The 12,832-nt window shown below is 44.2% G+C and overlaps 1 protein-coding gene and 1 long non-coding RNA gene across 2 annotated transcripts in view; one reads left to right on the top strand and one right to left on the bottom strand.

Moving 5' to 3' along the window:
* Window positions 1-788: 788 nt before the first annotated feature.
* LOC116476862 (uncharacterized) lies at window positions 789-9,913 on the bottom strand. Its single transcript, XR_004250298.1, has 2 exons — window positions 9,783-9,913; window positions 789-1,377 (listed from the first exon to the last, which is right to left on the bottom strand). It is a non-coding gene; the product is annotated as an uncharacterized LOC116476862 (long non-coding RNA).
* An 87-nt stretch (window positions 9,914-10,000) lies between these two features.
* TMEM123 (transmembrane protein 123) overlaps window positions 10,001-12,832 on the top strand; it is a 55,137-nt gene continuing 52,305 nt past the window's right edge. Inside the window, exon 1 of the mRNA XM_032167250.2 lies at window positions 10,001-10,308. Within this exon, the coding sequence (XP_032023141.1) occupies window positions 10,209-10,308 (100 nt within the window). The 5' untranslated portion in view covers window positions 10,001-10,208. The remainder of the gene's footprint in view (window positions 10,309-12,832) is intronic.

Raw genomic sequence — 12,832 nt, 5'->3', positions numbered from 1 at the left:
GTAGACACAGCCCTCTTTCCAAGGTTAAATCCATTAAGATTTAAACCAGATGATCAGACAAATGGCTGGAATGTCTATGCAAAGACTGGGTCGCTACAAATAGATCACTTGATATGTTTAGAAGAAAGAATTTGAGTAAGTTCTAGACTTTTTTCTCCATCGTGGAATGTGGTTTTCTTTTATCCTTTTCTTCCTCAGGCCTAGGCTCTAAAAGTAGATTAGATCATATTTGTTTTTAGCCTCGTACCTAATTGTAGGATAGTCAGAAAATGTCTTTTATCATTATTAGAACTATAATTCTAAAATAACGGCTTAAAAAAATTCCTTGAAATGCAATACATATAATTTCAGAAACGCTGAAGAACTCAGAAAAGTAGAAAGGAAAAAAAAAGATCACTCAGAGAATGGTCAACCAGAAATATGACTATTCATCTTTACCTTTTTTTCCAGACTTTTTTTTTCTAGGAATGGTATTTTTGTTTGGTATATATTATTGGAATTATAAAATCTTAAAGCTTAAGGAAATTATTACATTTTGGGGTGAAGTTTAAAAATCAAATAAGGAAAAATAGATATTAAGTTCTACATTTAGTTAGTACTTCTTCCTACCAACTTACAGCCCTCATAGTCTGGTGACAGTTTGGGTGGAGTGCTATTACTTACTTGTCCATGTGGAAATGTGTCATTTACTTAAATATAACACCTGCAGGAACATGGCCACACATTATACTATTTTGCTTTTTCTTCCATGGCTTATACAATGCTGCACATACAACAGATGCTCAGAGAAAAGCTTTTGGATGATTTTTACTGATTTCATGCCATCATTAAGGTTAACACACTCAGAATCTCCATAGGTAATAGTAGCCCAACCCAGGCCCTGCAGAGCCCAGTCTTGGCAACTTTCACATTCCAAGAAACTTGGTTTAGAAATCAAAGGTAATTTAAAAGTTATTTGAATCTTTACTTTCATTGTTTGAAGAATATTAAAAAGAATTCAACTTGTAACCCATAATGGTAGTCTTAAATCTTCCTTGGACCCATTCTTCTTTTTTTTTCCCCCTATTCTTTTTTCCCTTTATCCCTCTTGCTTCAGTATGTCCATGGCTGACTTAAAGCCCCAGTCTCAAAATCTCTACCAAAATTCTCTCCGAACTTGATTCCTTGTGATTCTTGGTTTTGCTTTTCATCCTCCTTCCTTTGGCTTCTATTCCTTCTTCCTTCCCGCCAGGAAATCACAGCCCTTGGCATCATCTTGGCACTCACACTTGTTTCTTCACTCAGCCCTTCTCTCCTCAGTCACTGATTCTGCTCCATGAGCAGTCAGAAGTGGAGCTGGCAAGCTCAGCCTCTCAGCTGGAGACACTGGATTCAGGACTGAAGGGAGGAGACAGGAGAAGATCACAAATGCTTATCATCTAATGTCCTTTCTTTTATTCTCATTATACAGTGAAATTCTAATATATTTACTTATTGAGGGTGGGCTACACGTAAGGTCTCTGGAAAAAATATGTGGCAATTATAAGGGTAAAATGATAAAATTTTCTTTGAGGAGGGAGAACACTGCCTACCCATCCTCCCCTCTTTAGGGTGTCACCCTGACCTTTCGATTTTACATGCAAGGTCATGGGCCTTCTGTCCTTTGAAACTGTCAACACTCACCTCTGGGATTTTGCTGAGGTCTCTCATCGGTATAATGATGGGCATAATGAGACATCACACAGTACATCCGTTTGTCTCTCATAGAAATAAGAGGTTTTAGGCCAGGCGCGGTGGCTCACGCCTGTAACCCCAGCACTTTGGGAGGCCGAGGTGGGCAGATCATGAGGTCAAGAGATCAAGATCATCCTGGTCAACATGGTGAAACCCAGTCTCTACTAAAAATACAAAAATTAGCTGGGCATGGTGGTGGGCCTGTAGTCCCAGTGACTCGGGAGGCTGAGGCAGGAGAATCGCTTGAACCCGGGAGGCGGAGGTTGCAGTGAGCCGAGATTGCGCCACTGCACTCCAGCCTGGGCGACAGAGCGAGACTCCACCTTAAAAAAAAAGAAAAAAAAAAGAAAAAAAAAGAGGCAAAATGGCAAAGTATACCTGGTATATGACCGCTAGACTGGTAAGGGAAAAATGCCACAGGTGAGCGTGCATACAACTCCAGTAAACACAGTGCACATGCGGCCCCTCCCAAATGCCAGCAGGCCACCGCACAGGCAGACAACCCCCACAAGGGAAGAATAAAGGGAGAAGTAATGCAGACCCCAACAGAATGCCAACATATAAAACTCCAAATCAATGGTCAAACAGTACACTTGATCTCTCAAGTTGCCCGCTTGGCCCTCTTCCAAGTGTACTTTATTTTCTTTCATTCCTGCTCTAAAGCTTTTGAATAAACTTTCAGTCCTGCTCCAAAACTTGCCTCATTCTCTCACTCTGTCTTATGCCCCTTGGTCAAATTCTTTCTTCTGAGGAGGCAAGAGTTGAGGTTGCCACAGACCCATATGGATTCACCACTGCTAACACAAGTAATACTCAAAATGCAGTATTCCTGGGTGACAGCAAACTTAGGGAGCACCCAATAGTGCTTATTTCCCTCTTGACCCATGTAGATACCAACAGATGATCACTGAAATATTGTGTTCAATTTGGCTAACTCTGTATGCATTCCTGATGAAGGTTGCTATAAGAGATTCAGAAATGACAGAAGGACAGTAGGACAGAATTCAAAAAGTGTGTGTTAGTATTTCAGGATATGGGATGTGAAGCTACCACTCACCCAGTTGTTCAAGCCGCAAACCTAAGAGGCTTAATTTCTCTTTCCCTCAGCCATCATATCCAGTTGACTCTACTCTCAATCCACATCCTAAATCCATTCACTTCTTCCATTGTCACCACTTCTACCCTAGTTCAAGCCCCCAACAATAGCCTCATAACTGGGCTGTTTCTACTCTTGTTCCTCCATAGAAGCTGGTGTGATGTTTTTAAAAATATATAAAGCATAAGATGACTTGCCAACTCTCAAATGGCTTTTCATCACATTTTGTTTTGTTGTTCCTGTTCTTTCCATACATCATATTTAAAATAAAATCTAAATTCCTCATCTGAAAAGGTCCAGATCTCCCCTTGGACCTCTCTGTTCTTATTCACTGAGCTTGAGGCACACTGGCTTTCTTTTTATTCCCCCAACACACTATGCTGGTTGAAATGTACTTCCCCCTGGTTTTCACATGACTCCTTCTAAGGACTCAGTTTAACTGTTACCTACTACAGAGGACTTCCCTGACTGCTTATTCTGAAGTCACCACCCAGTTGTTCATCACATCGGTGTGTTTTCTCAGCACTTATTTCTAGTTGTTTCTTGTGTGTGTATACGTGTGTGTATTTGTGTGTTCAACTGCTCAATTTTTGTTGAATGAATGGACTGGTAAGCCCTACTTCTCCAATTTTTTAGATGAGCAACAGAAAATATTGAGCAGGGGTTAATACTAACAACTTTCATCTTTTTTTAACCTTCTCCACAACAGCAATTTTATCTTTTGTCAATTTCTCTGTCATGATTAGCAATGAAACTTTTGCTATGGAAAGTGGTTATGTTCAGAGGCAGCAAAGAGGAATGGCCTGGAGACTTGCAACTCACTCCATATGTAGACTTGAAGAAATAAGAACACCAAAGGATCGGGGTGGAGAGCAGTGGCTTTAAACAGAGAAATAAAACAGGCTGAGTTCCTATAACCTCCTACAGAGAAGAAACAAAAAAAAGTCAAAGTAGGAGCTGATAAACAACAGGATTTAATTAACACTGGAAAGGCCCATGAGGCTTCCCTACATGCTCCCTACAAAACCTCTGAACTCACATCTCTCCTCTTCCTACTGTCCTCAGAGCACAACATAATCCTGCCTAGAATTGACACTGAAAACTCACATCACCACCTCTCATCTGGCCAAATCCTTCAGATTCAGACGAAGCTCCCCCGCTCCCTTTCTGAGAAGTCATCCTTAACAAGCTTCAGTCCACACAGAACTCTCTCTTTCTGATCTCGTTTCAAGAGGAAAATCCAATTGCATCAGAGTTCATTGCTCTCTGCTTATTTTTTTGTTTTGTTTGTTTGCTTGCTTTTTTGAGACAGAATATCATCATCACTCAGGCTGGAGTACAGTGGCACGATACTGATCACTGAAGGCTTGACCTCCCAGGCTCAAGTGATCCTCCCACCTCAGCCTCCTGAGTAGCTGGGACCACAGGCACACACCACCATGCACAGCTAATTTTTTATTTTTTGTAGAGATGAGATCTTGCTATGTTGTCCAGGCTGCTCTTAAACTCCTGGGCTCTTGTAATCCTCTCAAGTAATCCTCTTGACTCAGAATCCCAAAGTGCTGGGATTATAGGCGTCAGCCACCATGCCTGGCCTGTTTGCTTTATCTTTGCTTTTACTTGTTTTATTTTTACTTTTGCTCATCTGAATCTAAGAATCCCATAAGTGTTGAAAACAAAATACTCAATAAATTCTTTTTGATTAATTATATAGATTCACACCCTGTCTGCAGTTTCTACCATAAAGGAGGAAACAAGAAGGAAAAACCTAAAGGTGAGGGAAGAAGAAAGTGCAAGAAAAATAGGGGCTCTAGAATACAGGAAAAGAAGCAGAGGTACAGGAATAGGGAAGATACCCAGCAAATGAGCTTTCATTGTGAAGACTTAATTACAGTTTATAACATGTTGTCAATCTGGTAAAATGGAAGTTGACAGGAAATTGGCAGAAACAGAGAAATGGACACAGGCCAATTTACTCTCTTTTGTTAAATCTCTCCAGTGCCTTGCCTTATTTGCAACTACTTCAGTCTCAAAGCCAGGCAGATTCTGGTTCTTTCCTTATGCAAATATTGATTATTAACAGACTAATTCATACATAGCTAGAAGATAATTATCTGTGCACATTAAGCCAGATCAGCCATCCTCTATCACCTGCTTCTTTTTAAAAATGAATCAAAATTTACTGTGGGATATAAGTAAATCTCACTGAGAAAACATGAAATCTCTATATCTTTTTACAATCATAACAGAAGAAGCTTTTACCATTCATTTTTAGAAACCAACTCACATTTTTTCTCTTAACATTTTTTAATTTATTGTTCTATTTTTGGGGGTGGGGGGTGTAATTTTTTTCAATTGTGGTTATATATACATAAAATATATCATCTTAGCCATTTTTATGTGTACAGCTCAGTAATATTACGTACATTCGAACTCTGTGTAACCATCGCCCCCCCATCAATCTTCATAACTCTTTTTGTCTTGCAAAATTAAATGAAAACTCTGTACCCATTAAACAAAACTCCCCATTCTTCTCTCCCCAGCCTTTGGTAACCACCATTCTATAATACTTTCTGTCTCTATGGGTAGTGGGTAGAAACCAACTAACTTGTAAAGGACTCACTGGTGTCTATCATTTTGTGAGGCAGATAGACTTGCGTTATTCTCTATTGTTTCCCAGCACCTAGCATAATGCCTGGTACATGCCATGTGTTCAATAAATATTTGCACACTGACTAAGTGAATGAATGATAATTCCAACTCCTGGTCCCCCTTCAGGTGACCCTAAGTTAAAGACTCGGACATACAGGAAATACAGGTTGGATGCAATGAGAATATTATTGATGGAGAAGGACACCAGCATCTTGCTGCTCTATTTGTCTTCACCCAAAATTCATTCCACAAATATAAACTGAATGCTTCTATATGATGGAAGTGCATTAGAGCCTCAAATACAAAGATGAACACGTAGACTGTGCCTCCAATGTGTGCTTTCCCATGATCACTTCATAGCATTGATTACACTCTAGTAATCGTGTATGTATCTGCCCTGCCACTATACTGTAAGCTCTGGCCAGGACATTGTCCATCACATAGTAAGCACTCAATAAATAGTTAGCGAATCATCTAAAGGAGACTGTAACTCACTGTGGGGAAAAAGATGCACAATCATACAAAGTCAGGATCCTTAGTTGTACGAAAGAAAAGCTGCTGACTCTTGCTGATATAGCAGAAAAGGATTATATTGAAGATATTGGGTAGCTCTCAGGTGTGTTGGAAGGTGTAGAGATTCAGGACTGGGGCCATGCCTCTGGGAATAATGCACAAAACCACTGCAGAACTAGCCCAGCGAGAAAACTATCACCATTGCAGCTCTCCGTCAATATCACTATTACATCAGAAACTCAATGTTGCAACCACTGAGAAGCTAATGTCACTGCTAGTGCTGCCAACAAAGCCAGCCGCCTGGCTATTAGGGCTATTCACACCAGCAAGGCAAGGAGCTCCATAACGAGCCGCTTTCCTCTGGTTGCTCATACCTGAATTTAAGTTTGACATGGATGAGCCTGACTGGCAAAGCCTAGGTTATATTCTTGAGCCCAGTTGTAATGGAGGCTGGGAATCTGAGTTCTAAATAAAAGAAAGTAGACTGGGTGCGGTCGCTAGCGCCTGTAATCCCAACACTTTGAGAGGCCAAGGCAGGCGGATCACTTCAGGTCAGGAGTTCAAAAACAGCCTGGCCAACATGGGGAAACCTCATCTCTACTAAAAATACAAAAGTTAGCAAGGCATGCTGGCACATGCCTATAGTCCCAGCTACTCAGGAGTCTGAGGCATGAGAATCGCATGAACTTCGGAGGCAGAGGTTGCAGTGAGGTGACATTGTGCCCCTGCACTCCATCCTGGGCGACAGAGCAAGACTCTGTCTCAAAAAAAAAAAAAAAAGGAAGTGATTCGTATGACATGAATCCAGTAGCAATATGCGATAGGCACTAGGCCAAAATATACATTCACTTTTTTATTCTCATGGAACTTGTATTTTTGTAGGAGAGACAAACAATAAACACATAAATGAACATAATGATGGATAGCACTAGATGCCACAAAGAGAAACAGAGCTGTAAACTAGGGTATTCAAGAAGGGCTTTTCTCAGATGAGCAGTCTTGAAGGATGTGAGGAAGCAGCAACTACAGAGGCTCCGGTATGGAAACTGACTTCACATTTCTAAAGTGCTGCAAGGAGGCTGGAGCTGAGAAGTGAAGGAGAGGGTAGAAAATGAAGTGGAAAGGGCAACCACGGACCATGTCACACAGGCCTTGCAGGCCATGGTTTTGGACTCCGTTAAGTGGCAAGGGAATGGCATAATCTGACATATTTTAAAAGAATCACACTGGCTGCTATGTGGAGAATATTTTATAGAGAACAAGGGTAGAGACCCAGCTGATCAATGTATGAGCAGAGGGATCCAAGCACTAAAATCTGCCCAGATGGTTGGGGAGATGGGATACGAAGGGAATCTTGAGAGAGGAGTAGAAACTGCCCAAGAGAAAAGGTTAGAGGGCATCTTGGGCAAAGGGAAGAACAGCAGCAAGAACACAGGGGCGTGGAAGGCCCCAGCATATTTGGAAAACTTTGAGTGGTCTAGTGAGGTTACAGAGAGGGATCCAGACATGAGGCTGGAAAGGAGGAGAGACATAAATGGCCAAAGGCTGCCCATGCTGTTCTTTTAACTTTTCACATCACCAAAGTAAAATGTTGGTACAGTGATGGGGGCTGAACCTGAGGCACAACTGGGGATACAACTTCCCTGGGAGGCTAGTCCTCCCAATAGAGTTTCCAAGACAGCAGGAAGGCCACACAGTTCCTTGCTCTTTCTCCTCTCCTCAGACTAGAAAAAACATGGGCAACCCACAGTACTGAGCTGTTAGTATTAAAGCAAAGATGGGCACACCCACTCACTGTGGTGCGGCAATCAGAAAGCAGAGATCTCAAGGTGTCTCCAACAGTTCAGTCCCCGGGAAAAACCGTCCAAGTAAATAAATATCTTGTTTTCCACACTGTCTTAGTCCGTTTCTGCTGCTATAATACAAATACCTTAAATGGGATACTTTATCAACAAATTTATAAACAATAGAAATCTATTTGTCCCAGTTCTGGAGGCTGGGAAGTTGACAGAGCAAGGCCTCAACAGATTTGGGGTCTGGTGGGGGCTCTCTGCCTCACAGATGGCGTCTTCCTGCTATGACCTCACAGTGCAGAAAGGTGAAACAAGTTCCCTCAGGCCTCCTTTACAAGGGCACTAATCCCATTCATTAGCAACCAAATCACCTCCCAAAAGCCTCACATCTTTTTTTTTTTTTTTTTCTTCAGATAAGTCTCACTCTGTCTCCCAGGCTGGAGTGCAGTGGCGTGATCTCGGCTCACTGCAACCTCCACCTCCCAGGTTCAAGCGATTCCCATGCCTCAGCCTCCCGAGTAGCTGGGATTATAGGCACGTGCCACCATGCCCAGCTAATTTTTTGTATTTTTAGTAGAGGCGGGTTTCACCATGTTGGTCAGGCTGGTCTTCAGCTCCTGACCTCAAACGATCTACCCTTCTCAGCCTCCCAAAGTGCTGGGATTACAGGCATGAGACACTATGCCCGCTCAAGTCCCACATCTTATCATTATCACCTTGAGGATTAGGTTTCGACACATGAATGTGGTGGGGATATAAACATCCAGACCTCTTATTCCACCCCAGATTCCCAGGCTATAAGTACACTGAGCCTTAAAGGAAGTATTAGCTGTGGGTTGGTGAAGAGAATAGAGGACAGCATTCCAGAAGGAAAGAAAAACGTATGCAAATGCCGGGAACCAGAAAGCACCTTTCTCCATGGGCAACAGAACCAAGGCTAGAAAGACAGGTTGGGCCTAGATTGTGAAATGCTTGGACAATGGGGTAGTCACCAGAACGGTTTATTCCTAAACCAGATTCCCCAGTTAAATAGAGTAACCAAAACGGAAATGTGCAGTGCTTGCTTTTTGTCCATGATAAGATGCTGGGGAAACATTTGCAGTTAGCTGATTGAATCCACAGATGGAAGTCTCTATAAATTTAGGACAGATTGTCTCAGTTAATCTCTAGGACCAGTCAGACCTCTGTAATGATGGATTTGCCTGACGTGAGAAACTTCTACCTCTCATAACACAGTTTTGAGAAGTTAACTGCCATGTGGCCTTTATGTGATGAAATCTGGCTCAGGTGCCAAAGATCTGCAACATTAAGACCTTTACAGGTGGGGATTCACTGTGATTTTAGGTTCCCTGGATCCTTCAGTCTTCTACTTCAGCTAAGGGTTCCCACCCAAGCCAGGACTCAGCCTTTGTTATTCTCATGCATTAGCCACAGGTCGCTACCTGTCACTTCAGAGTTCTGAGCACAATGAAAATGCAGACTTTACAAGCACTTCAAGTCAAGACAAGTGATTAGCATTGGATCCAAGGGTTTAAGAGGAACTCAAGCCAAAAACTGTTCAAAACTGGCCATTTCATTTGAACTGGGACAGCAGGGCACAAGGAGAGAAGACGCTGGTTGGATTAATGCAGCCCCCGCTTTCCATGGCTCTACTGTATTTCAGTGAGAGTTGCTACCAACTCCTGCGCGCGCCCCCACCCGCCCACTCCACTAATCTCTTGTCTTAATCAGAGATACGGGCAACCCGTGGAGAAGATGAGGTACAACTGGGATAAGATCGTAGGTGTTTTACGTTTGAATTTAATTAACAAATCTGTCGAGCTGTTTTTCTCCACCTCCCCCTTAGGCTGGGTCAGGCGAGGGGAAAGCTCCGACCGCCCTGGACTCCTTAGCGTGAATCCCATCCCCTCAAGTTCCTCTCCAGAATCTCCCCCTTCTCCCGCCTTTGCCCTGCAACTCCTCCCTCTCACTCTGAGTGGCACGCACCCCTGTCCCCTCCCTGTCCGCAAAACTACTCTTCAAAGGCTTCCTTCCGGGCACCGCGAGGCCAGCGTGCGCAGCATTCGGAGAGGCAGCGGCGCTCGCCTTCATCCAGGACAACAAAACTGCCATTTCCGAAGAGAAAGGAAACCGCTCGCGGCTTCTGGGGTTCCCAGGCGCGCGCCTGCGAGGGAGGCCGCGAGCCGAGTCGCCACGCCCAGGACCCCGAGCCCGCCCCCGCGCCACCCAGCCCGGCCCCGCCGCCCCGGCTGCGCACGCGACGCCCCCTCCAGGCCCCGCTCCTGCGCCCTATTTGGTCATTCGGGGGGCAGGCGGCAGGAGGGGAGACGTGCGCGGCCGAAGGGGAAGCAGAGCCTGCGCCGGCTGCTCAGAGGAGCCGCTCTCGCCGCCGCCACCTCAGCTGGGAACCCACGAGGCCGCCGCATCCTGCCCTCGGAACAATGGGACTCGGCGCGCGAGGTGCTTGGGCCGCGCTGCTCCTGGGGACGCTGCAGGTGCTAGCGCTGCTGGGGGCCGCCCATGAAAGTGCACCCATGGCGGGTAAGTGGCTGCGGGGGTCGCCAGCCCCGTTCGTGGGAGGCAGCGCGCTGCCGAGGCTTCGGTTCCCAAGTTGGGCTCTGGTACAGAAAGTTCCGCGTGTCTCTGGCCGAACGCTCGGGGCGGACCCAGAGGTGACCGGGCGGGGTGGGGGAAACTGAGGCTTGGACCAGTCACCCGCTGGCCCCGGGGCCGCCTGCTGAGGAAATTGCCTGATGCTTCCCCTCTCGCTTTTTGGAAGCGGCGGTCGCAGGCCGGGACGGGTGCGCATAACCTGTTGAGTTACCGCAAGTTGGTTTTTACAGCCTTTCCCTGAAGTTAATGTTTGCCGAGGTTGGAGTTTATCTAAGGCTTCCGTTTGTAAACAAGATTAGCTGAGTTGAAAAATATGTCTACCGAGGCCCGCGGAAACGTCTGCCATTTAGTTGGGGAGCTTTTCAAGCGTCCCCCCGGCATTTCATCGTCTAATATTATACAGTATTATCCAGATGAATTACAGTCTTAAGGTCCCCCTGACGCTCGAAGTTAGACTTCGGGGCTCTTGGAACTAGTTGGGAGCTTTTGGGGAGCGCGCCCCGCCCTCGCGGTAGTTGAGGCGGCCGCCCCCATGGCGGGGCGCTCTCCACCCCTCGTGTGCCATAAACACCCGGTCGAGGCGCGCGGCAGCTGCGCAGCGTTAAGGGCACAGCTGCACGGTCGCCGGTGGCTCACGTCGTCGATAGTAAGGTCGTAACAGGATGATGTTGACTTTGCTCTTCTGTGTAGGGCGGAATTTGTTTCGTTTTAGGCCCTTGGCCCTTTGGAGACTTTAAACAGCCCTTTTTGGATGAAACCAGGAAGTTGGGATTTGCTGTGTAAATACTGTTTTCCTTGGTCAACTGTTAGAGAAGTCAGGTCCCTAGGTAATGGTCAGTAAACTAGGATAAGTTAAGTGACCCAAGGTTTTCATGGTTTTAAATTCTATTCATCCACTGTATATTTATCCAGCAAGAGAAAAAGAAGGCAGTTTGTATATGAAGACTACGATTAACAGTTACTAGCTTTTTTGAGAAATCTTCTATTGTATACCTTTTAGTCTAGTTGCAAGGTGACATTATAGTCCGTAGAAACAGATTCCACCTCTGGTTGGTTATACTAGTTTATCAATTCAGGGATCTCCTACTGTAGAGCATTTTAAGTTTTCCAAATGGGACTAACCTCTAGTAAGACATTAAGTAATAAACAGAACAAACAGTGAGTGCTAAAATAGGGCAAAAAAAAAAATCTGTGTTACGAGGGCAAAGAAAGAAAAGCATGGTCACTCACAGTTTCTCTAATCGGTAATTCATTGGAGAAACAGTAAGGTTTATCTTCACAAACACAGCAACAAATTTTTAAAAATGGAGACCTCACCTCATGAAATAATTGGTATAAAATTAGGACCAAGATACACGATGGACATGATTTTACCACTTTTTTCTTAAATGATCTCAAAATTAGGTCTGCGAAGCCAGTTTGTCACATGCACAATTAAGCAAACAAAAAAACTTCAGCAAAACAAAGAAAAATTGTTAATTCACCCAGGTTATTCCAGAAAAAGCAAGTGTTGTGCCTGAACCTTCCAGATTTACATGTTTGGTTTCAGATCAGAATCCAAATTTTCAATTAACCATTTCACCACTAAGCCACGTTAGGTGATGATGGCTCTTGAAGTAGATAATGCTTTTATTCCACAGTACTACCATTGCCTAGAATATTGTGGGAGAAGATAAAAACATTATTGAAATTCTGCTTTTAAAATATTCTTCACAGTCTGCTGCATAGCTTTATAAATATCAGTTGGAGGAGGGAGACTATGAGCAAGTTTGCAAATCAGCAAACAGGATTTATTGTAGTATTCCAATGAATGACATTAACATTAGCAGGATGGGAGGGGAGGCTATTAGTCATTACTCTTAGTGGCAAGTGACAGAAACCCACCTTGAACAACCTTTGTGGAAAGAAGGGACTTTTTTGACTTGTAACTGAAAAGTGCAAGGATTGAGGTGGCTTGAAAATGGCTGTATTCAAGGGTTCAAATAAGTTGCCAAGAAATTAAGAAATCGTGTAAGAGTGACAATAGCAGGGAAACAAAAACAGGCTTTTGTGTTAGCCCAGCCAAAAGATGATGGTGAGTGGCAATGGAGATGAAAGAGTGGATTCTAGATCTGTTGGGGGTTGGGACTAATCACTTGCTGATGGATTGGAGGGTGGGATGAGGAACAGAGAAGAATCAAAGGATGACCTCTTGGTTTTGGGGTTGAGCAGCTGGTAATGCAACAATTGGGAAGGTTGGGGGAGGAGCAGGTTTATAGTAGAAAATCAGTAGTTCCATTTTGGCACTCATATCTGCAGGCTTAGGAATCAAACAATCCGGTCCAATTCCAGTCTCTGCCACTTTCTATCTGGGTGGCCTTCTCTGGGCCTCACTTCTTGTCTGCAAAACAGTACTCCTAAGAATTGTTGAGAGGGTTAGATGAACTAATGCACATAACCCTGGCTTGTGGTA

Source organism: Hylobates moloch, unplaced genomic scaffold (assembly GCF_009828535.3).
Source record: "Hylobates moloch isolate HMO894 unplaced genomic scaffold, HMol_V3 SCAFFOLD_11, whole genome shotgun sequence".
NCBI classification, from domain to species: domain Eukaryota; kingdom Metazoa; phylum Chordata; class Mammalia; order Primates; family Hylobatidae; genus Hylobates; species Hylobates moloch.
This window is presented reverse-complemented; position numbering and strand designations above follow the sequence as displayed.